The sequence below is a fragment of the Myotis daubentonii genome, chromosome 14 (assembly GCF_963259705.1).
Source record: "Myotis daubentonii chromosome 14, mMyoDau2.1, whole genome shotgun sequence".
NCBI lineage: Eukaryota > Metazoa > Chordata > Mammalia > Chiroptera > Vespertilionidae > Myotis > Myotis daubentonii.
In genome coordinates this window covers 42417206-42442042 of record NC_081853.1, presented here as the reverse complement: position 1 = coordinate 42442042, position 24837 = coordinate 42417206, and the positions used below count along the sequence as shown (strand labels likewise).

At 42.4% G+C, this 24837-nt stretch overlaps 1 protein-coding gene across 3 annotated transcripts in view; it reads right to left on the bottom strand.

The window, feature by feature from the left end:
* Positions 1–24837, bottom strand: part of RARB (retinoic acid receptor beta) — a 646552-nt gene that overhangs the window by 76908 nt on the left and 544807 nt on the right. For all 3 annotated transcript variants that reach the window (XM_059664097.1, XM_059664098.1, XM_059664099.1), the window contains one exon: positions 4955–5096. In XM_059664097.1, coding sequence (XP_059520080.1) covers positions 4955–5096 — 142 coding nt within the window. The remainder of the gene's footprint in view (positions 1–4954; positions 5097–24837) is intronic.

The following is a 24837-nucleotide window of genomic DNA, read 5'->3' as shown; positions in this document are numbered from 1 at the left end:
GCTGCTGAAAATCGATTTTTTTTTCACTTGCTGTTACCGCTTTCAGATTCCATGCTCTGACAAATAGTTGTTCCTCTGGAAAAAAGGCTCCGCTAGCCTTATAAACCCCTTGGAAAATATAAGGTATACCAACCAGCATTCACAGAAGAATTCAAAAATATTCATCCTATTCTTGGCCACACGAAAGGATTTCTTTTACTAATAAAATCCCCAATCCCCCTATATATTTAAAACCAAATTTGCTCTATAAAAGTTAAATTTACACATAATTCTCCAGAGGATACATCTCTAAGATAGAGCAACGAGTGTGATTACTGTTCTATAAACCCCTTGAATAAAGTGGCGTTGCAAAGACAACTCAGAATTTTAAAAGCGGATTTTTATAGCATGCAATGTATATTACTACCTTGGTCCAAATCCCCTTACTGTGTTACCTTGAGTAAGTTAATGAACCTCTCTGTGCCTCAGCCTCCTCATCTGCCAAGAAAAGGAGGAAGAAGGAAGAGAAGGATTTTAACTAGCCTATCTCATATGTTGTTGTGAGGATCAAATGAGATAAAGTATTTAAAGAGGTTAAACCAGTGCCTGGCACACAGGAAACGTGTTAGCTATTACTATAATGTTAGCTATTACTATAATATGATTCTTAGGTTTCTTTCTTTCAGCATCTTCCCTTCCCTTCCCTTCCCTTCCCTTCCCTTCCCTTCCCTTCCCTTCCCTTCCCTTCCCTTCCCTTCCCTTCCCTTCCCTTCCCTTCCCTTCCCTTCTTCTCTCCCACTGCCACCAGGATAAAGAATAAGGATATACTGGGAACAGCACTGTGTGACCAGCTGGTTTGCCTCCTGTCTCTCTGACTTCCCACTGAGGAACACTTCCTCCCACACTCCTGGCCCATGTGGTTTGGATGAGGTCAAACTCAATTCTGTCTCCCAGAGACTGGCACATGATCCAGGCCTAATCAATCACAATAGTCTGCCCTCCCCGCCAAGCAATGTGCTCCTGGAGGGGCACGTGACCTAAGTTAGGCCAATCACAACTGGTCCCTGGGCACAGGTGGAGTCTCTCTCTAGCTGCTGGGTAGACTATAGGCCTGGAGCTGTTGGTAGCTGCAATCTTTATTGGCCCTGGGGAAAATCTTCCCGGAAATGAAACCAACATAGCAAAACCCAGCTGTGACAGATGAAGAGGAACCATGCCCTGAAAGGAACAAGAGCCCTTGGATCCAGCTGTGTTACTCTGAACTGTTCAGTTACATGTGCGGATTTTTTTTTTAATTTTTTTAGCTTATGCCAGTTTGAGCTGGGTTTTCTGTACTTGCATCCAAAGAGTTCGGACACATATTAACAAAGTGACCTGACCTGTGGCTAGAATTGAATGCAAATCTTTTTTTAAAATATATTTTATTGATTTTTTTTTATAGAGAGGAAGGGAGAAGGATAGAGAGTTAGAAACATTGATCAGCTGCCTCCTGCACACCCCCTACTGGGGATGTGCCTGCAACCAAGGTACATGCCCTTGACCGGAATCGAACCTGGGACCCTTCAGTCCGCAGGCCGACGCTCTATCCACTGAACCAAACCGGTTAGGGCCAATGTAAGTCTTGCTAATCTTGGTATTGCAAAGCAAGCTTGGCAAGGAGAGGTGGCAGGCGTGAACAGCAATCTTGGTCTGTCTTTAGCCAGTTGGGGATTGCCGTTTCATCTTTCTGGGTCCTAGTGTACTTGTATGTCAAATGAGAGAGGTGAGTGAAAATCAATCTCTGAGATCCCTTTTCAGTTCTAACATTCCATGAGTCTCTATTATTCTTGGGTTCCTTTCAGTTACGTAGATTGTGGTATAAATGGTTACCGATTCTCATATTTTCCTGCTTCCTTCAGTTTCAACTTAAAAAAAATATTCTATTAGAGCCTCCGTACCTATATTCCAAGTGTTTGTTTCTTTCCGTTCAATTTCCTTCTACAGAAAACATATTTATGTTTGTGTACTTGGGCATAATGACCCCATTTTCTTCCCATTTTTATATTTTTAAATCTAATTAAGGTGATACGTTCCTTAAGGGTTGAAACAAGAGTTTTCCTGTGGGTGTAAACATTATTTTTTTTTTTTAATTGCTAACCAAGTTGCCAGCTTTTACAGAGCAGCAGGATATGGGTTTTAAGTAATGTAAGCAGGAAATGGGTCTCCAGCCCACACAAAATAAATGCAAAAGTACTGATTTTCCTTGAGTCCACATCTGGCTTACTCATTTATAATTTCAGCCTGCACTGGAATTCTCCCACAGACCTACAGTGCGACATCCGTGTCTACAGAATGTCAGACCAAAAACGGAGCATTAGGTGATCATCCTGTGAGCCCCACTCGCACCTATAAATAATCTGGCTATTTCAGATAATAACATACTCTCTCTTCAATGATAGGATGTGGTACCTGAGCTAAGTGAATATTAGTTTCATATCTTCACATTCACTGATTTTAAGTAATGCAATAGCTCTAAAGTTTGGAGGGAGCCAAAGGACCTGCCTGAATGTGGTCAACTAACTCATCATCTAGAGTTAGAACTGTCCAGAGGAAGAAGACTCTCCCAAACCGGATGATACATGCAGGAAGCCTTCCTGTCTGATGACCTCGTCCATTCTTGTTCATCAGGACCCTAAGTATAAACAAGTCTCCAACCTCAATTGCCTTAATGGCTACTTCTTGGCACATAGAACAAAATGATCTGGAGGCAGAGGTTTCAGGGTTGGTTGGTTTAGCAATTCAGTGATGCCATTCAGGGCGTGACTTCTGTCTATCTTTCTACTCTTCCATCCACAGTGCCTGCTTTGTCCCACAGTGGACTTACCTAGCGGGTGGAGGACAGCTACTGCTTTCCTTATTCATGCGCATTGGAAGGGATGGCCCTTCTTCTGCCCCAATAGTCTAAGCATGAGTCTTTTTGTTTTTGTAATTTTATTTTGATAAAATTTCAAATTTGCTGAAAAGTTGCAAGAAAAGTACAAAGAATTCCTGTATATCCTTCTTCCAGATTCACAATTCTAAATATTTTGTCACATTTTCTCTCTTTTTCTCTCTTGCTACACACACACACACACACACACACACACACACACACACACACACACACCTTGAACCATGGAGAGTTAGCTGCAGACACTGAGAACAAGAACATTCTCCTATATAACCATAGTCCAATGATCAAAGTCAGGAAACTTAAAATTGATACAATGCTATATTCTAATTTATAGTCCATATTCAAATTTCATTAGTTGGCATAAAAATGTGTTTTAGAGCTATTTTACCTCTGATCCCTGATCCAATCTGGGTTATGCATTGTATTTCGCGGTCACATCTCTTTTAGTTATGCAAAAACAGTTCCTCAGTCTTGCATAATCTTGGCACTTTTTAAGGGGACTGGCTATTTTTTGTAATTGAGCTATTTGCTGTCTTATTATTGAGTTTTTATATGTGCTACTTTCAAGTCCTTTATCAGATATTGGTAAAGATTTTCTCCTAGTCTGTGGCTTATCTTTTCATGAATTTCACAGTGGACTCTTGAGAGTGGACATTTTTAATTTTGATGAAATCGAATTTATCATTTATTTCTTGTATGGATCATGAGCATGAATCTTGAATTCATTCTCATTGGATGGGACTAGGTTACATGTTCCACCATGAACCACTGACTGGCTGGGTGGGACACAGAAAGTGTTAATAGGCTTGAGTCAACTGAGTTAGTCCCAACCCTGAAGTTTTCCCTGAAGTGTAGAAATGCAAGATGTAGGAAAGTGAATTAAATAAACCCTAAGTACAGTTAGGATGCTGGACTGGGTACCAAGAAACATCCCCAAGTGGTGGCTCCCAGCAGAGAGCCTGTCAGAGTCATGCTGCCTGGTTATGGGACTTTCCCTCCCCAGCCAGCCTCCTCCTCCATGGCTGCATTTCCATGTTCCAAATCCAAGAGCCTGTAATGTAAGTCTTCAAACCCCACTGTGGGATTGTGGCTAAGATGCCTGGCTTTTTCTCTCACGCTCTTAGGGGCAGTGGTCATGTCTCAGGCATCTCCAGAGTCCCCTCACGGCACCTAGCCCGAGGCCCCATTCACAGTTCTGCCTTCTCCATATTCCCAAGTGATGGGATGAATAAAACAACAGCCATCCCATTAAGCGCTTCACCAGCACACACCCCAACATCTTCCTTAGGCTTGCCTCAACCAAGCCATTTGCCTGTCAATTTCTTATTCCCTACATTTGAAAGCACCAAAGAGAGAATGAAGATATTTTGTATTCTGCTTATATCAAAGCACACATCTATTACAAGCCCCTGTTATCTGATGCTTATGGACCACTAACTTTTAATCTACTAAAATGTTCTCTTTTTTGCATTAATAAAGTACATAACTGTTTGGAAGAGGGGGTGGCTGGGAGGAAAAAAAATTAAATATTTTCTAAATCAAGTTTGCGAAAAATGCCAACGTGCCAAATGTCTCCCTTTCTTCCACAACAAAAGTTTTACGCTTTCTTCCCTCTAAAAAATTAGGGCAAATTATCACTGCTGTCAATATGCATGCCTCTTGCCTCACTTTATTCTCACCAATACAAGCAAAACTGTATTCCATTGTCAAGATGGGACAATGAAGTCTCTGAGTGGCTATGTGGTACGTCCAAGATACTCGTGGCTCTGAAACACATATGAGTAACTGCTCTGGAATACAAATCTGCCAGCCACGACACCCAATTCCTATCTTTTCATCAACTGCCACTCAAGTTTTATCTGAAAAATCCCCACAGTTATTCTATTTTCCTGTCATCTCTGTTTACACCTGCCCTTGGCAATATATCATTAGTGTCACATCTGAATTCCACATGCTGACGTCCCCCACGACTGGATTTTGGAAGTGGGGCAGCTCATATTTATAGATAAGGCAAACAGGGAAAAAATTTGAGACTCCACTTACATTCTTTGGACATTCCCACTTCAAAGCACTTCTGGAGTCGACAGTACTGGCATCGATTCCTGGTGACTTTATTAATAACACAGTTCTTATCTCGGTGACAAGTGTAAATCATGTTCTTCTGAATACTTCTGCGGAAAAACCCCTGCAAGCAAGCAAGCGAGAGAAAACTAAGTAAAACTACAGAGCTTCGCGAGAAATCAAAGCCAACCTTATCGATGCATTGATGGCTTGTTCTGAGTAATGAAGTGATGGCAGCAGAAACATTAACTTAGTTAAGCCTTAAAGTCCTTGTGAAATAGTAATAATCTGTTCTCCTTTTTTTTTTCTTTTTTGCAAACCAGAGAGCCCCTTTTAATCAAAACTAGAGCTGACTGTTATTATCTTGCTAAAGGAAATTAATACCAAGCTGATTCACTTGGAAAACATAATGCAGAGTTGGGTTCTCTCCAAATAGGCTAACTTCATAAGTGGTTCCCTCGTCGGCCAATGATTTCAGATGAGTCCACTATCAAGAAACCCTATGTCAGAGCCACCACATTTACCAAAGAAATTATTTGATTAGTGACAGAATTAGGTCTTTTCAAAGAACGGTTCTCTGAGTTCTTTTACACATTTAACTCCTCTTAGAATATTTAAAATATGATTTAATTTACAAAATGTTTAGGGGAAAAAAAACTTATCCAGAAAAAGAAAAAACAGGTAAAGGACTGCTCATTTAATGGCCTATTTGAGCTGTCCTTCCCAATAGAACAGCTACTAATCACATGTGACTAATGACAACGAAATTAGTGAAAATGAAATAAAATTAGAATTTCCATTCCTCATTTTCACTGGCTACATTTCAAAGGCTCAATAGCCACATATGGCCAGTGGCTACCACACTGCACAGCACATAGACACAGTATTTTCTTAACTGCCCAAAGTCCTGTAGGGTAGCGCTTACTATAGCACTGACTGACACGCTTACCTAAGAGTCATCTAACGTTCTTGAGAAACGTAACTTTGTTTGACTTACTATTTACTATTGATCGGACCCAGACTGTGTAAAGATTGTAGAAGACTGGGAAATTACAAACACTATTTGTCTAGGATAGGTACAAAGGATTTCTGCTTGGTTGAAATATAACCCCTCAAATTACTCTTTTATTGCCTTGTAGGACATTAATGAGTTTTATATCTAACTTTGCTATCTTAATCGAGCATTATTTTTTTCCTTTTACTCCATTCACCCATAAATCTATCCATCCATCTATCCATCCATCCGTCTGTCTGTCCATCCACCCATATGTCTTACCTATCCACCTACCCAGATATTTTTCTCATAGCCTCCTTTAAACCAGCTAAGTCACCCTCTTGGTTCCCTCATTAATGAGTTAAATAAGTCTTCAATGTGTGCTTACTAAATATTTGGCTTAATTACTGTTTTTTAACTCTTGGAAAATTATATTTTGACAACAGAAGCGATTTATCCTGATTTTTGTGAAACGCTGATGGAATAAAGCAGGCTGTTGGCTCCATGAGCACAGGGGCCTGGCCTTCTGTGTCCTCCCCGTTTTATCACACAGCTTTGCCGACAACAGATAATCTAGTGATGCTTGTTAAACACACAGATGAATGAACAGGGAGTGAAGGGTACACCTGCTGCCTTCTCTCTCTTCTATTGCCCAACAAAACCCTCTGTGTCGCTATGAGCATTAAAAGCCAGGAGTTTTACACTCTCAATTGTGATGTGACTTTTACCTACATCAGAAACAATTCTCTTGAATGTAAGAAACATGCTGTCTAAATATGTTGAACAGCAAATAAGACCCACCATCTGAGTTCAACTTTGCCTGTAGTACATTAACACTCCAGGAGACGGAACTAAAAACATTCAAAGTTAAAGCACATTAGTGAAGAACGCGCATGTAACACATTGTTTAGGATATTTACATGGGCACCCTAGGATTTTAATGTCTAAATAAACATATTTTTTACTGGCAAGCTTCAACTGTAAATGGCTGGAAATCTTATTTAAAGTTGCTGCTCCTGTCATCCCAGACACATACATTTTCCAAGAAAACACAGGTTATTTTTATACTCCTGGAGCTACAAATATGCTCAGAATCTAAAATAACAGGTTGCAAAGACTTTGAAACCCTCACAGAATCTGTGCAGAGTGGTCATCTCCAAGCATACCTTTTCCTGCAAAAAATATCTACAGGACACTTTTGGCTGCCAGATGCACACACTCACTTTACAAAAACTTCACTGCCCTCCTGCCCAAAACCACTGACACAAGAGAAGACCCAGCCTTTTCCGTATGTGTGAAGCAAGTGAGCTGTGGACAAAGCTGACCGCCATTTATTAAAAACTGAATGTTCTGCTAAGCCAGTGTGGCTCAGTGGTTGAGCATCGACCTATGAACCAGAAGGTCATGGGCTCAATTCCTGGTCAGGACACATGCCCAGGTTGTGGGCTCGATCCCCAGTATGGGGCATGGAGGAGGCAGCAGATCACGATTCTCTCTCATCATTGATGTTTCTATCTCTCTCTCCCTCTATGACATCAATAAAAATATATATATTTTTAAAAAACACACACAAAAAGCTAAATGTTCAGTTCAGCACATTCTTAGGGAGTGACCGTGGAGGAGAGAGCAACAACCTCATGAGGCTCAGATGAAAGGATGACAGACTAAGACAGAATGAAAGAACTTTATATGTCACTGATTACCCAGCCAGTGTGGTCCAGGAACAATGACGGCAGAAACTAAATAGGACTTCTTAGTTTTCCAAATCAGATTTTTGGCTGGATTTCAGGAGAAGGTCTAAGTTTCAGTAAATCATTTCCACCAAGTTAGAGTACTTGCTGATGAAACTATATGCTGTGAGGTGTTTTTATACACAGTTCGGGTAAACAGAAATGCCCTCGGAGGCCAAAAAGTGGTTTCCAGCATATATATTCTCCTTCTCCCTTGTAGATACTATGAACTGTTACACAAAGACTGGCTTCTTCTCCGACCTCTGCTTTGAAGACCTACTGTGCATGTATGTGCACACATGCGTGTGCATGGCGGTGGGGGTGGGGGCATACCCCATGCCACCTAAGTTTAATTGAATATTTTTTCAGGTTGACTCTATCTATTTAACATTATATAAAATAGAAACGTTTAAACTCTAGCTTAATTGGAAAACCAGTCCCCAACTGTCCATATTAGAAGGCACTCATAAATAAAAAGGAAGTCAAGCCAAACAATAATCAGATGTTATTTCACTCTCACTGGACACTGGATCTGCGAAGGGCTTGGAGCCCTGGCTGCCTCAGTCCTTGCTGAAAAGGGAGCTGAGCAAGTGTTAGAGGCCGATCAGCACTGACCTGACGCTTCCTCTTGGAAGAATTCAGAGAAAATGAACAAGTGTCTCATTATGTAATTCCATGTGATTTAAAGCCATGAATCCCGCCCACTTAAAACTGGAAGCTTCCTACTCTGGGGAACAAAACTGTAACCCCAAACTTGTCCTATGTAAAAATGGGCTTTAGAAGTCCTGCGTGCAAGTGTGACAGTTTTTGAAGCCAGTGGTTGAGTAGGGACACATCTGGAGGAGAAAGGGCTGAGAAGCTAAGCATATGAGGAGGAAGGATTTGATGCCTATTCCAGGAGCAGCCCGAGGGGACAGAGGAGGAAGAGGCAGAAGAGGAAGTGCCCTGGAAGGGAAGTCAAGGTGGTGGGTTGCAGCCTCTTCGCTACCACTGCACGGCTTTGGGCAGTCACAGAACCTAAGGGGCTAAGCTCTCGTCTCCTAAGTGAGGGGCGGAGTGGCTTATTCCTAAGATCCTTCCCAGCTATAAATTTCTGGGATTTTAATGTGTCATCACACCAGAGAGTGATGAGTTGGGATGGCTTCAGAGTTGAGAATGAGGTAGTTTCTGTGGACAAAGTAAACGGCCGAGGAGGAGATAGTGTTGGAAGACTAAGGAAGAAGAGGCCCTCCACCTGGGTGGGCAAAATGGCAATTTTTTGGGACTAACCTTGGGCTTAAGAGACACCCATCTGAGGGCTTTCCTATGACTTTCACTTTTCTCTGGGAACTGCATCTTCACAACACCCCCGTGAGGGACCTCAGGCAGATACACCTGGCTGGACTGAAGCTGGAACTCTTCAACCACTGGCCCATAAGCTCATGGCTGTAAGTTTTCAGGTCTGGTTTTCTGACACCAAGTCTAGGGTTGCTGACACCACAATTTCACTCTTTCACTTTCCTAGAACATCTTTTTCCGAGTCAATCCAGAAAACTTCTAGCAGGTCTTCAAGATGTATGTCACTTCTGTTGGTTAATCACAACTCTTGTTAGTTAATCATGTCTTTCTACAGCGCATAAACAATCCTAAATCAGAAGGAAAGATAGTCTCTTTTAAAATTAAATATTCTCTGATAACCCCAAATCTAAAATTCACAGTTTTCTTGATGAAGTCGCCCCAAATCCCAAATCTATGGAGACCACAGAGAACCTAAAGGGGCTTATGTCACTTCCTTTTATTCTGACATATTAAGTCGGGCCACTGTCCCTCTGGTAATACTATCAAATAATTGCTCTAATGCTTGTAATTTTTTCCCCCATTCATGGAGCCTGTTTCACTTTCTAGTTTTCAGGTATTATTATTTTTAAAATATATTTTATTGATTTTTTACAGAAAGGAAGGGAGAGGGATAGTTAGAAACATCGATTAGAGAGAAACATCGATCAGCTGCCTCCTGCACACCCCTTACTGGGGACATGTCCGCAACCAAGGTACATGCCCTTGACCGGAATCGAACCTGGGACCTTTCAGTCCGCAGGCCGACGCTCTATCCACTGAGCCAAACTGGTTAGGGCAAGTTTTCAGGTATTATTACACATCACATTCTCCATCCTCTCCCACAGAGGGTAATTTTTATCAGTTTAGATAAGTGGTGATTAAGAATTAGGCTTTAGTTTGGGCATATGTGTAGTTAAACTCCGACTCTGTCACTTACTGCCTGTGTGATGTTGAGTGAGTTACACTAAAGCCTCAGTTTTTCTCATCTGTAAAATGAAGATAATAAAAATGCCTACCTCATGGGATTACAGAATGTACCCAATTAGGGAACACAGGAGGTGTTATCATAATGCCCACACTTAGCAAGTGCCCATGAATGTCATCTAGGGTCCTTGATAAAACCTCTTCTTTCAAAGCTTTCTTCTGAATAATTTTCAATAGACTTTATGTTTTTTAAAATAAAGATTCCCAAATAGGATGGAAGACTTTTCTGACTCTGAACAATATAGAATCTTCTGAGTAGACAGCTTTATGATTCCAAAAGCCATTCGATCTCTATTTACTCGTTCATGTACTGATTCATTCTTTCAATGCCAACTACCTGGAGTGGAGGCGGTTGACTCTCTTAGGCCTATGAAGATGTACAGTTGACTCTTTGAACTGCATGAGTCCACTTATACACAGGTGTTTTTTTTTTTAAATCATGTACAGTACTTACTATATACATATTTTCTCTCCTTTACAATGTTCTTAATTTTTTCTTTTCTCTAGCTTATTGTAAGAATACAGTATATATATAATACAGATAACATGAAAACATATGTGTGAATGGATTGTTTATGTTAACAGTAGCCTATTAGAAGTAAAGTTTTGGAGGAGTCAAAAGTTATACCCAACAGTTTATAATAGATAAGGCAAAGAAGCATTGAACAGACTGTCAACCTACAGTGGGAAGGCAGGGGAGGGCTGCGGGGGGTGGGGGTGGGGGATAAGAGATCAACTGAAGGGCTTGTATGCATGCATATAAGCATAACCAATAGACACAAGACACTGTGGGGGGAGGGGGGAGGGCAAGTGCCGGTGGGTAGGGGAAGCTGGGAGGAGGTCAATGGGGGGGGGGGGAAGGAGACATATGTACTACCATTTGTAATACCATAAACAACATAATAAAAAAATAAAAACAAAAATAAAAATAAAAAATAAAGTTATACCCCAATTTTCCACAGCATGGGTGGATTGGTACCCCAACCCCCACTTGTTCAAGGGTCAACTGTATAAAGCATAGTTTTGCCCCCTCTCAACCTACGAGGAGTGATAAGTCAAGTGAACACAATGTAGCCGATGCCACCAAGCAATGTGAGAAGAACTTTACTAGAAATAGAAAGTGAAAAAGTGCCTAGGATAGTGCCTGATGCATAGTAGTCACACACAAAAAATATTTACTGCGTAAAGGCCATAGGAATCCAAAGGACTTAGTAGGGAATTGGCACTTGATCCCAGCTCTAAAGAAGGGGTAGGATTTGACTGGCAGGCTTTTACCTTTATGGATGAGCAGCAGAGGTCAGGGGTGAGAACGCACAGGAAAGGCCAGGGGTCCAGGTTGGCAGAGATGTGAATGATGGGGATGGAGAGATAGAGAGACAGAGAGGAAGGGATGAAGGGAGGGAGGGATGAAGGGAGGGAGGGAGAGGGAGAGAGAGACAGACACATTGTATAAGACACAGTTAAAAGGCTGGATTGATATTTGGACTGGGTAAGATCATGAAGACCAAACAAGACATTTACTGGGGAGGCGTTGACACTTCCATGCAGGAGAAAGCCAGGGTCAGAACTGTATTCTGCCAGGCTGTGAATCCCCGATTTCATCATGCTATTATTTTACACATAAGAAAGTAGATAGCGAGCTCTGGGTATCAATACAAACACCTGAAACCCTGAGCCCGTCCTCAGTTCTGGGTGTCACTGTAGCCCAAGAATCCTTGATTTCTGAAGTCACATCGCAATCTGCTGACTCACACTGAATGATCAAGCTGCCTGTGAGCATTCCCACTGTGGCGTTTTGAATGGAAGTTGCCTTTTAGTGTCAGAAGCATTGACATCAGGTTTTACGTGTGCGGGATGCGTCACGATCGTCTGAAAAAGTAAAAACCATTTTCTTTTTTTCTTTTACAAAACGGCAACTTGGCACTATCTTAGTCATAAGAAAGCATTGGATCAGGAGAAATTCACCCAAAACAAATATTGTGGGAAGCACATCTGTTTGCCTTGGGCTTTTGCAGAGTTAATTTCTATCCCATGCCAAGTTCAAAAGGGTAATTTCTTCTTCCAGAGCGAAAGAAGAGAAAGAAAGCAGGGAAATCATTGCTTTGTCTTGGTCATTCCAAGAAAAAGATATCAATCGCATCTCCATCAAGAAGTAACCAGGTGGCCACCCCAAGTAGCCCTCACCCCAGCCACAGGGCTGGAGCGCAGTGAGGTGCGACCCCAGCCTGCACGGGGCTGCGATTCCCATTTCCAACCAGAAGCAAAGATGCTGCCAGGAGGAGGTGAGTATGGAATAATCCCATCACGGCTACTTTGGGAAACACGGTTTTCAGACCAGGAAACACGTTGCCTTAAACAAACAAAAAACACCCTCCAGAGCGAGTGGAAGTCTATGCGTGACAATGTCTAAAAAGTTATTAATAGCAAGATTTGGGAGGGAGAGAGAGAGAAAAGTAAAGACCTTTTCACCCCATTGAAAGACAATGGGTGAGAGGGAGGGAGAAAGTAGAAAAACAGCCTACTATTCCGATGACAAACCTAGAGTTTCCTCCTAAGCCGGGAGGGTTGGCATGAATGTACCGCAAAGGATGCTGAGCAAGCCCAGTTAGGGAGGGGGCCACGCTCTGAGCTACAAAAAGGAAAACATGGTAAGATTCATCCTCCAAACAAGAAAGTTGAGTTCTCCCAGGGATAGAGGCTTAGAGTTCTTTTTCTTTCTTTCTTTTTTTTAAACAAAAAATAAACATCAAAACCCCCACCAGGACAAGGCCCCACTGTTAAGAATTTAATAAAGATGAATGAGTGACAATAGTAAAGATTGAGTGCTCTGCTGTTTAACAGCTGTGGCTTCTATAAGGCCCATTATTCTACAGCGCCTCTTGCCTGCTAACCTGGAAAATGTCTTTTCCGTCCTTTCACTTTGAACCTGACCATGTGTTTTATGCCCAGCTATGTCCTTTCAACTTCCTGGGACGAGAGGTTTCCTTGGCATGCTCACTCTTGCCTAGGTTAGCAGAGCACGTCTTTATTTTGGGAGATGCCTAGACAGATGGCTCTAAAGAAGGCAATGACGACGGATGTAGCAAAAACATCTCTCTGTGGGAACGAATCTTTCCGGAAGCGTGTGATCACGGCATTTTCCTGGACTTTGGCAGGTGAACCCCTGAGAGCTCAACCTCTGCTAGACCCATAGGCCAATGCTCTCAGTCCTTTTAATCCCCAATTAATTAAAACTCCCTGGGAATAGCAATGAAAGGCAGCCTGTGGGCTTAACTGAGAACCTGAACTCACAACATGAGAGATCAAGGTCTAAACTTCCAGAGGTTAGATGTCCCAGGAAGGGCAGTGAGCCAACGAACTGGGTAATAATGTTTTTTACGCTAGAGCGGCGGTTCTCAACCTGTGGGTCGCGACCCCTTTGGCGGTCGAACGACCCTTTCACAGGGGTCGCCTAAGGCCATCCTGCATATCAGATATTTACATGACGATTCATAACAGCAGCACCATTACAGTTATGAAGTAGCAACGAAAATAATTTTATGGTTGGGTCACAACATGAGGAACTGTATTTAAAGGGCCAGAAGGTTGAGAACCACTGCTCCAGAGGAACACGATCCAGGGAAGAAATGCAACTAGGTAATATAAACTGAAAACCAACCATAAAACCAATTCCTCAGTTCGATAAAATATCTTTGAATTTAGGTTAAAAATGTATTTTCTTAATATTTCCAAAACATGACATAGTTTAAAATAATAATGTATTAAAGTGACCAGTCATCATATAGTTCTGATTATCATCACCCCTAATTGGGAGGCAGCTAACCCATCAGGTTATTTATGGCCAGTAATCTCAAAACACAATTTTGGGATAGAGAGTTTCCTAAGGCAAGAAAACACTATCAGTAAACGTGATTACTAAAAAAGTACCTCGTGCATGATTTATTGCTCTGCTATGACTGTCTTGAAATTTCGAAACTTTGGAGCAAGAGGCAAGCATTTTCATTTTGCACTGGTTCTTGCAAATGAAGAAGCCAGTCCTGGCTCTAGAATACCATCTGTAGCGAAGGTTTCCACCCTTGTTCCTTCGTGAGGATGTGAAGTCTTGGATAGTCTCGGGTTGACCTTCACGCTAGTGTTAAGACTGTAGATCAGACAGAATCAAGCAAGTCCACCATAATCACCCTGTCCCCTGGGGACCCCCCTGGAAGCTTCTGAGCAATTCCATGAACCCAGCAAGAGCAAGAAATTAAGAAACAACAACACTCTGACCGTATTTATGGTCTTCTACTGGACTTTATTTCCCACATGCATAAGGAACTTTGGAGGGGACTGGAAGGAACAGGGAGAATACAAAGAACTTTTTCAGAATTGGACAAAATTTCCTCCCTAATAGCATATGTATATTTAGGTGCAATTTCGGGAGGGCGCCCAGAAGCTCATTCATCGACCTCTTAGCTGCCTCGGACATCCACTTGGGAGCCATCTAAATAAAGAGTGAATTAGAAATAAGGTGAAGAATAGGAGATTGAGAAGTTAACCTGTTATCCAAAGAATTTCTGTGCAGCAGGTTAAATATTATAAATATAATTTCTTGGGGACCACTTCCCTTGTTCTCAAGAATTAGAGTTGAGATATAGCAGAAAAGAAAAACTGAAGACAAGAAAAAAACGAAAATGGATGATTTCACTGGGCTGCAACATAGCTTTCTTTAATTCTGGTCTTGAGAATTTACTTTAAACCAACTAAAGACATCTGTTTTCTAGATTACTTGGGTCAGTTATTTTGTGCCCTTCCATGGTGAAACCCATAGTTACCGATTTATTATCAGGATTACTCTAAATATAACAGGGCAAGAAGCCAATGCATTTTAAGTTTTTTAATTCTCAATTATTTTACTGAGAAAATGCACCAAAATAGCTCTTAAGCTACAGCCCAGAAGTCCGCAGACCCCAGCTGCTTTGCACATTAATTACTAAATCTCATCTGGACCCAAATGAAAGATCCTCATCTGTACTGAAGAGGGGAAATAAAAGGTAAGCAGAAGGAAACAGAGCCAAAACGTGCTCCAATATATTTAAACTCTGCAGAAGAGCATGACGTTTAAAATCTCTTTTAGAAGCTTGGTATGCAACATTTCGCCATCCACAAAGCCAGGACTTAGCTCTGTCGTAACTGCGGGTTGATGACCATGTGCATGACCACGGCAACTGCATATCATATTTCTCAAAGGCCTTTCACAGACACCAATAATTAGGGTGCATTTGCATTGTTTTATGATGGTAAAAAGGACCTAAATTAGAAAAGAAAGGTACGCTTGTCCGCAATTTCTTGTACTTTTTCCAAATTAATGTAATTTTCAGTGCCATTCTGGGGTTTTCTCACTCGAGTTTTTCTCACTCGTGTTAAATGTGGCTACATCCTGAAGCTGAAGCGAAAAGGAAGCAATCAGAGAGGAAGAATGAGTAGAAGAAGGAAAGCCAGTCAGACATGTACATTGAAGTCTTCAAGAGCCAGATTACTAAAATCACGGGCAATTACTGGACGTAACCTTCTGCTTCTCTGCTCTGACAGCACAAAAATCCCACTAGCAGTTTATGGAGAACATACTCCACAAAGTTTCAAAATGGATTCTGTTATGGAAAATTCATGGCGACTTCTAGGCTAAGACCGGATCCAGTGTGTGCTCCCAAATCCACAGAATTAGGTAGAGCCTGCCAGGCCCTCAAAGTTGCACATGCCCTTTCCCCAGTCATACTTATCCAGGCCCCCAAACCTAGAGTGTTCTCTCTCTCCTCTGTGCCTTTACACACGCTGTTCCCTATAACTCAGAAATCCTTTCCCTGCCTTATCCTTTGGTTCACACCAACTCATGCTCCAAGATATAGGCCCCAAGTGCAGTGAGGCACCTGTGAATTCCGGCCTGCCATCCTTGGAACATTCATTCGACAACATTGCAATGATTGATTTTGGTGTCTCATTTTTTTCTCAACACACGAGCAGTCCTTTGCAGGCAGGGGTGTATCTTAATCATCTTTGTGATGGAACATGAGCAACCTTTAAAATTAAAAAAAAACACATCACAAGTTTTCTTTGCCTTTTAAATATCACATGGAGATTCTGTGTAGAAGCAAAGGGAGGTCATTATAGAAACCTAAATTCAGTAAATATTACCACCAGCAAAATTCCTTAACTTTAAGGAAAAGGAAAAAGGAAGTTATATTTTCAAAAGTGAAATTCCAGTATCATAAATTCAGACAGAAACACTAACTTCATGACTTATCCCAACCTCCCTTCTTTCTGATTCCAAATTAACAAGCAGTGGGCTCACATTTCACCACCGCTCCTCTTTCTTGATCTTCAGAATTCAAGTTGCCATATTATGTCAGCACAGTGCCAAGACTGGAAGTTAAATAGGTCCCCAAAGCAAAAGGTAAAGCTCTTTTAAACAACATGAACTTGCTTGCAATTAGCATGTCACAGCTTCCACCTAAGTACCATGTGTATAAGAACATACTCCAGCAGCTACTGCTGTTCTGAGGAACTGAACTTTTCTACTTTCTGTACCTATTTTATAAGAGAAAATCTGGCAGGATACACACCGTCAATTTCTTAAGTGTTACTTCTCTGCTTTTCCATTTCATACCCGACTCTCAGAATGGCAGCCTCTTGATCCCACCGGAGAGAGGGGGGGGGGGAATGGTCCCCGCAATAAAAGAGGTACCTGCCAATTAGTTAGACTGTACTTCAGTTTTCAATTAAAGGCAGCCTAATGGATGGAGGGGGACCTATTTTATTTTCCCTGACAGAGCCCTTATTTTTAAACTCAGCTTCATTTTCCAAAATTGCAGGCTTTAGACAGAAGAAACATCTATCTTGAGTGAAAAGCTGTACGTTCTTCTTGTATTTCCGGTATCAAAATTACATTTTTCTCCTCCGTGGCTACTTGCCAAAGCTTTCTGCTGCCAGGTGGGGCTTGTTAACGGAGGGCCGTGCCTGGTGCTATACTCTGCGGCAGAAGATGGGGTATCCGATCCGGTCCCCCTCCCCAGGCCAGGAGGCCTCATCTGGGCGCCTTGAGGATGCTTTATTCTATTTTTGCTCTTTTCAAATAGTCATTCCATGAAACTTCCTTGACCCTTTTAATTTGCTCCAGAAGGGCAAAGAGGATAACTTCGGTGGGTGTGTTTATTTTGAACTCATCTCAAAGCGCGTCAGTCTCTCTTAGGCATCTGCATGGAACTGCAGAACTAGTTCCCTTAGATCAAACAGGACTGGAAATTTCCTTGGATGTGGTTTGCCTTCTTCCTTGGAACACACACGTTTTCAGGATTGCTACTCTCCCCCAGAGTTTTCTCCAATGAAATAATTAAAAGATGTTCGCAGGCAGGTGTAGGGATGAGAGTTGGGGCCCCACAAATCCTCACTGAGCTACATTTAACCATCAAAGGACTGACCAGCGTTGCGTGAACAGCTTAGCAGTTTTGCTTCTGTGGGACAGCCCTGTGCCTGGACTTTGGGGGTTTGTGGGGAGCAAATCCCTTTACTGCCAACAGGAGCTGGGTAAATCCTTCAGGACCGGACCAGCCCCCCCCCCCTGCTCAGGACTGGAAAATAAGTTGTGAATCACATCGCTCTGGTGACCGGAGGTTTAATGCGTCTGTAGGGGAGAGGTATAATGCATCCCGTATTCATTCCTATTTGCTTTTAACATCACCTGGAGTTGACTTGGTTCCGACCAAAGGCGGCTGGCTGCAAGAGACACATTAGGACTGAGCACCACACCTCAGCAAGCATTAGAACAGACCCCGTGAAAGCATCAGGCCGCGACACAAAAGTAATGCTTTCCTCCTGCCAAGAAAACGGAGAGGGCTTTTAGGAGCCCCTCAGAAGGAGGCTCGGAATTAATTTGTACTTTCAGCTTTCCAAATGGCTTTTAGGGGCTTGCTTATCCAGAGACCTTCTAGAGCATCATCTCCTTTAATTTTTAATTTTTATCCACGCGCTGCGCTCCAAAAATATACCGATCGGAATCCTGGCCCCTCACCTTGTTATCTTAATGGGGGAGGGATAGAGTATCCCGCCCGCCACCCGCATTAGGTGTCCTCATTTACAGATTGAAAAAAAAAAAGTGCCAGACATACATTATTTAAAATCTATTGTATCAGTGTGTGTTCTGTAAGCATTCACTACCGGCAACGCAGACAGATTATTTTTCACTTTTAATTGTGTTGATACCTTATCTGCTTTGTTGAAAGTGGAGAGTGGTATGTGAAACCACCTCTCGCGCTGAGGAGCCGAGAAGCGATGGGGTCTATTATTTAAAGCCAAAGTAACCCATTTAGTGGACATCCCTTTAACACACTCCAAAGGCAGGGAAAACCTGCAGATGCTATTTACCCTGGTAATGTGTCTATTACCGTGTCCAACATGAATGAGGGTCAAACAGAGGCGGGTTCCTTAAAGAAGCTCTTAGCGGAGGGACTCGGTGACAGCAGTCACTCTGTGTCACCATCCAGGCACAAAGGCAGCCACTGTGTGGGTGAGGAGAGGGTCAGCCTCCCCTTGTCTGCCCTCCAATCTCAGATGTGCTGTAAAGCATAAGAGCATAGATCGGGTGGGATCCTCTCCAGGTGTGCTTGAAAACCCTGTCCTAAATTAAAGGAAATATCTAGCACAATGAAAATAGAGTTAGATAATAAAATTACTAATCTCTGATTGTAATAAAATTGTACATAGGGTACAAGTTCAAAATGAGCCCTAATTGCTCCTCTCCCTTTCGACCTCTGAAGACTAGAAGACCACCTTCAAGAGATGCCCGTAGAAATGGGATATGTCAGTACGGTGCCAAAAGTATCTCACCATTATCTGAATTATATTTTTATTGATTCCAGAGAGGAAGGGAGAGAGAGAGATAGAAACATCAATGTTGAGAGAGGATCACTGATTGGCCTCCTGCATGCCCCCTACTGGGGATCGAGCCAGCAACCCGGGCATGTGCCCTTGACCAGAATCGAACCTGGGACCCTTCAGTCCGCAGGCTGATGCTCTATCCACTGAGTCAAACCAGTTAGGGCACCAGTATCGGAATTTAAAACATCCCTTCTAAACCCAGAAACTTGTAAATTCATTTTGGTTCATCGACAGATGAGTGGTAGAGTATATACAGATAGGGACTGTAGCTTTTTCTGATGTAGGTTTTTTATTAAATTGAAGACTTGTCATAACTCTTTTGTAACCGCAGCACCAAGTCCAGTAGCTGATCTGCTTTCTGTAAACATTTGCTCATGGGAGTGGGGGGAGGGCCGCATGGGGGAATGACTCCGTGTGCCTAAGTTCCTCAGCCAGGGTGGTAGGGTGGCCAAAGAAAAAAGCATCCAAGTCAAAGTCCAAAGGGCCGTGAGCTGGTTTTACTCTCTGCCTTTAACTGGCCTTGGGACCCCAGGCAAACTGTTGAACTCCTCTTGCAACTGCATTTCACACATTTGAAATTATCTCCACACACCTTCCAGGGCTGACGTTTGAGATTTCCATGCGCTTGAACAAGGAAACACGCATTCGCATGTCCCCAGTATGAGCCTCAGGTCTGTACCGTTTGTGGATGTCTGGTTCAGTAAATGCAGAGCGATGAAGGGAGCCCAAATATGGGTCCTTCTCACACCGAGTCAAAATCCAGCAGACAGACAACTCCCAGCAAAATAACCAAGTCAATGCCGGGACACACACAAGAAAACAACGGACCGCATCTCATGTGACATGTGTGAGTTTCATTCCCACACTGTCAAATGTAATTTGTGGCAACCCACTTCAGTGAAAGCCAAAAGTTAGTCCCCACGCTGTTCTTACTCTCCAAACCTCAGCACCCCAATCCAGTGGGAGCTTCAAAGTGAACTCCTGACCTCCCCAGCAATTATCCCCGGAATCTAGACAGCCCCATCATCACCTCCAGCCAGTGTGGGAGAGAAGCGGCAGCCAGGAATGCTGTGCCTCTGTTCCCGGAGGGGACCGGGGTGAGGAAGAGGCTCCTGCCTCCCTTTCCATCTGGTTTCTCCAATAAAAAGGAAAAAAAGAAAATGGAAATGAAAAGTCTACAATTAAAAAAAAATTACATCGAAACTTCCTTTGGCTAATGTCTGTAAGATGATTTCTGGCCTGGCAGGAGATTCCAGATGGGCTGTATAATGAATATAATTTAATACAAAAAACCAGAGTTCAAAGAAACACATTTTTCCAAGTCAGAAGGTAGTGGGTTGTCTCACGCTGCTTAATGCAAAACACCGGGACAGGCCATGGCGTTTCTTTTCTCATCGCCCATTGGCCTATCAACCCAACAGCAGTGTGCCCAGACCCAAAGCCATCCAAACCAGAAGCTGTCACTCTCCCCGAAGGAGGCTGGCTCTGGTGCGCGCTCACCCAAAGGGCCAGAGTCCGCTAACCAGGCCATGCGTGCTCCTCTCGGGCCTCAGGATTTATAACACCAATTAAGGCCATAATGAGTGCCCCACGTTGACCTCCCAGGAGCAAGAATTAATTAAGCACAGTATTTCTTAGTAAAGAATGACATTTTTTTTCCAAGGGAGTTCTAGGAGGTAGCCATGTTTCCTGATATGACTGTGCTTCCGCGGACAATCCTTAATTGTTAACACCAATCGAGCGTTCCAGGAACGTGGCCTAGTTTATGTTTTTAATTTGATAATAAGAGAAAACCATTTTTACTTTTATCCTTATTTTGGGGGCAAAGAGAATGTTTTGAGTATATTGTGTGTATGCGAAGCACAAAGTTACTTACATCACTCACATAATATCACTTCTTTTCATTATCTACATTGCCACAAAAGGAGGAAGCGAGGGCTCTTGGTTATCATTTCCTTCTCTGCTTGCAAAAATGAAGAGTTGTGTTTTGAAGCTATTTGTTCGCCTGAAGTTCTTATGATTCTATACATTTTGTAATAAAGTTTTTGTTTGTTTGTTTCTTTTTAAGGCTGAGGCAGCCCAGCCGGGTGTGGCTCACCAGTTGAGCATTAACCCAGGAACCAAGAGGTCACCAGTTCGATTCCTGGTCAGGACATAAGCCCGGGTTGCGGGCTCGATCCCCAGTAGGGGGCGTGCAGGAGGCAGCTGACTGATGATTCTCTCATCATTGATGTTTTCCTCTTTCCCTTCCTCTCTGAAATCAATAAAAATATATTTTAAAAAATAAATAAAAAGGCTAAGACTTCCATTTTGTAAACTACCCCTTAGGCCCATGGTCGGCAAACTCATTAGTCAACAGAGCCAAATATCAACAGTACAACGATTGAAATTTCTTTTGAGAGCAAAATTTTTTAAACTTAAACTATATAGGTAGGTACATTGTTTTTAACTTAATTAGGGTCCTCCTAAGGCTTAGGAAGAGCCACACTCAAGGAGCCAAAGAGCCGCATATGGCTCGTGAGCCGCAGTTTGCCGACCACGGCCTTAGGCCATCTAATCCAGGGCTTGGCTGGCTCCTTCCATAAAGGGCCAGATATAACCCTTTTAGGCTGTGGAACTCATCATCTCTGCCTCAAATCCTCACCTCTGCTATGGGGAAAGCAGTCCTAGACAATTCCTAAATGAATGGGCCTGGCTGTGTTCTGAAAACTTTACTCATACACACCGAATGTGACTTTACCCCATTTCCATCTGGCATAAAAATATCCTAAGACTTTCCTTTCAAGTTTTTAAAATGTGAAAAATATTCTTAGCTTTTGGCTGTATAAAAACAGGTGGCAGACCAGATTTAGCCTGTGGGCTGTAGTTTGGCAACCTGTGGTCTAAAACATGTGTGTATTTTTAAGTAATCAGTGAGGTTTGAGAAAACAGGATCTCTGTCCATCTCTTTCTCTCTCTCACACACACATACACACACACATAGACGGTTACACACAAATACACCTTCATTACCAACATCATGGTCTCTGACACAGTTGCTGCAGTGTAGAAAAAATGTGGTTTCAAGCGTGTCTCTTTAGTGCTATGAACCAGAACATGAAGAAATCTCAGCCTGGAAGAAGCGCTGTGAGGGAGGAGGGAGAAAGAGACCTCTTTCTCCCGAACTCGCTCATGAAGAAAATTCCCATTCTCAATGAGAAATCACATCCTCTCTTCCTTGAAGGCGTGAATGTAGCCAGGTCTGACCTGGGAATCCCTGCCGCCTACTTGCCAATTAATGTATTTAACTCTACAGAGCAGGGGCTTTTTAATGTAGTTCATCCATCACTCACGGCACATTTTGGTAGAAAATATTAGGATTTCCAAATAACTTTATAGCTCCGTAAATTGCCAACATACCATCTGCAATTGAGTTAACATTTATAACCAAACTGAAATAATAAATAAAGCAAATTACGCTGCAAATATTCGCCAGTGCCCAATATGCACTTGAGAACGATAATTAGCGTTTTATAATCACGCTTCATTTTCTTTATCCAACTCCCTGTCACATTAATGATAAAATATTTTAAACTGTGCACTATCAGCAAATGGCAGAACAATCTCTACATTAGCCATTAACTAACAGAGAGAATGAAAACAGTGTGTGCTGCTGACATTACGCACCCAGAGTTTTACTCCTAATCCCATTCTCCAGTCTCCCTAGCTCTTACCTGTTTTTTTCTTTTTCCATTTCCCCTCCATCCCCTCCCTCCCCCCGAAAAAAACAAACAAAACAGGGCCCAGGATGCCCCTGCTTTATTTACACCATCTGAACCTGGAGCTCTGGAAGAGCTAAGGGTACACATTCTTTCACCAGCAGAAAAAGAGAGAAATGTGATTTAAAAATGCATTATGCTCCTCTGGTCTAAAAGACTGAAAGGGTCTAGAGGTCAAGAAGCTTAAGTCACTCAAATGGAGTAACGCTGGTGCTCAAACGATTCCTTCCGAAGCTCCCTCTCCCATGATGATCTGATATCCTGGCTGTGGTTTATGCAATTTTTGCCTAGCGCCAAACAAAAATTAACTTGACTCAAATCAGTAAAGAATAAATACACACACACACACACACACACACACACACATTTTTCAACCAGACTTTGCACCAATTAGCAAAATTTCCCCAAAGTTTCCCAGGATCTTCCTCCAAAACCACGTCTTCAAAACAATTGCATCCAGATGCTTTGTTGATTCTTTTCTGCCTTGGGCTCCTCCCCCATTTGCACTTGACATTTCTGTTTTCTCACTGGGTTGCTTGGCTCTGTAATTCCCACATCTCTCTGGTCCAAACTGAGATGTGTTGTGTGGGTAAAAGTAACTTCAGATTCTGAAGACCCAGTAAGAAAAATAAATGTCAATCTCTTAATAGTTTGATATCACCTAATTGTTGAGATGGTAATATTCTGGATACTGAGTTAGATGATATACATTATTGAAATTAGTGTCATGTGTTTCTTTTTTTAGAAAATGTGGCTACTAGATAATTTTAAGTGACATGTTTAAATCACATTTGTGGCTAACGTGATATTTTTACTGGACAGTGCTGGTCTAGCGGGTCCTAAATGCAATGACGGCTGAAATTTTTTGAGTACATGCTCTGTTATTGACCAAAATAATGATCACTAAAAGGCCAAGTCAAGTAAAGATGTTGATCAGATAAATCCTTCATGAGTCCCATCAGGCAACTCCAGGTATTTCAAAGAGCAGAAAGCCTGGTCTCAGCCTGCACACTGCATAATCGTATTTTTATTGCGATAACGGTTCAATGAACCAGATGTTTACTTGGAGATATAGGGAAAGTCGAAATGATTCTATGGGCTGCCGTGTGCTCGGCCTCTTCACTCGTCCACCTCCTATTTTCAGGGGTCAAAAACCTTGCTGTAAAGGCAGTCTAGTGGTTGTGGGCTTGGCTTCTGCGGCTGGACAGCCTGGGCTCAAATCTCACCGCTGCCTGTTATTCACTGTGTGACCTTGGACATGTCCCTTAACCTCTATGTGCCTTGTTTTCTCGTCTTTAAAATGGAGAAAGAATAATTTGTATCTCCTGAGGTTGCTATGAAGATTAAAGAAGCTAACACGTTAAGACCTTAAAAAATATAAATACTCAAAAATATTAGCTATTATTATTGCTTCTCTCCCTTTAAAGGTAGACAGCTTGCACAATGCAAATAGAAGTGGTAAAAAGTGCAAGGGAGGCTGAAACAAAAAGGAAGGCAAGACCAGGAAAGAAAGCAAGCTAGATGTAGGAGGAGAGAGGGAAATGAGTCTAGGAGGCACAGGAAGGTGAAGGTGAAAATAAACGCTGACCACTGAGCTCCTTCACATAAGCCACGCCTGTCACTAGCTGACAGGCTTATTCACTGACCACAGCTCACAGGCTGCACATGCCTAGGAGAGGGAGCTGTCTGCTCATTTTAACAGTTCATGCGTGTTCATTTCCGGTTAAAAGGAAACGGCATGCTGTGGATTTCTGTGCTAGCTTTTTCTCTTCTGCTGCTAAGATTTTTCATAATATTTTAAAAAATATTTACAGAGAGGAAGGGAGAGGGAGAGAGCATTAGAAACATCGATGAGAGAGAAACATCAATCAGCTGCCTCCTGCACACCCCCAACTGGGGATGTGCCTGCAACCAAGGTACATGCCCTTGACCAGAATCAAACCTGGGACCCTCCAGTCCTCAGGCCAACGCTCTATCCACTGAGCCAAACTGGCCAGGGCAAATTTTTCATAATATTTTTAATCACAGGGAAGCAATTCAGAAAATGTCATTCCCTCACTCTCATCCATGGTATCTTCTTAGCATCTACAGCAGAAGTTGCAAACTGCTAATCTGCAAGCTGGACGGAGCCAAAAAGACATGTTTATTTTGGCTCAGGCTATGGTGGCCGGC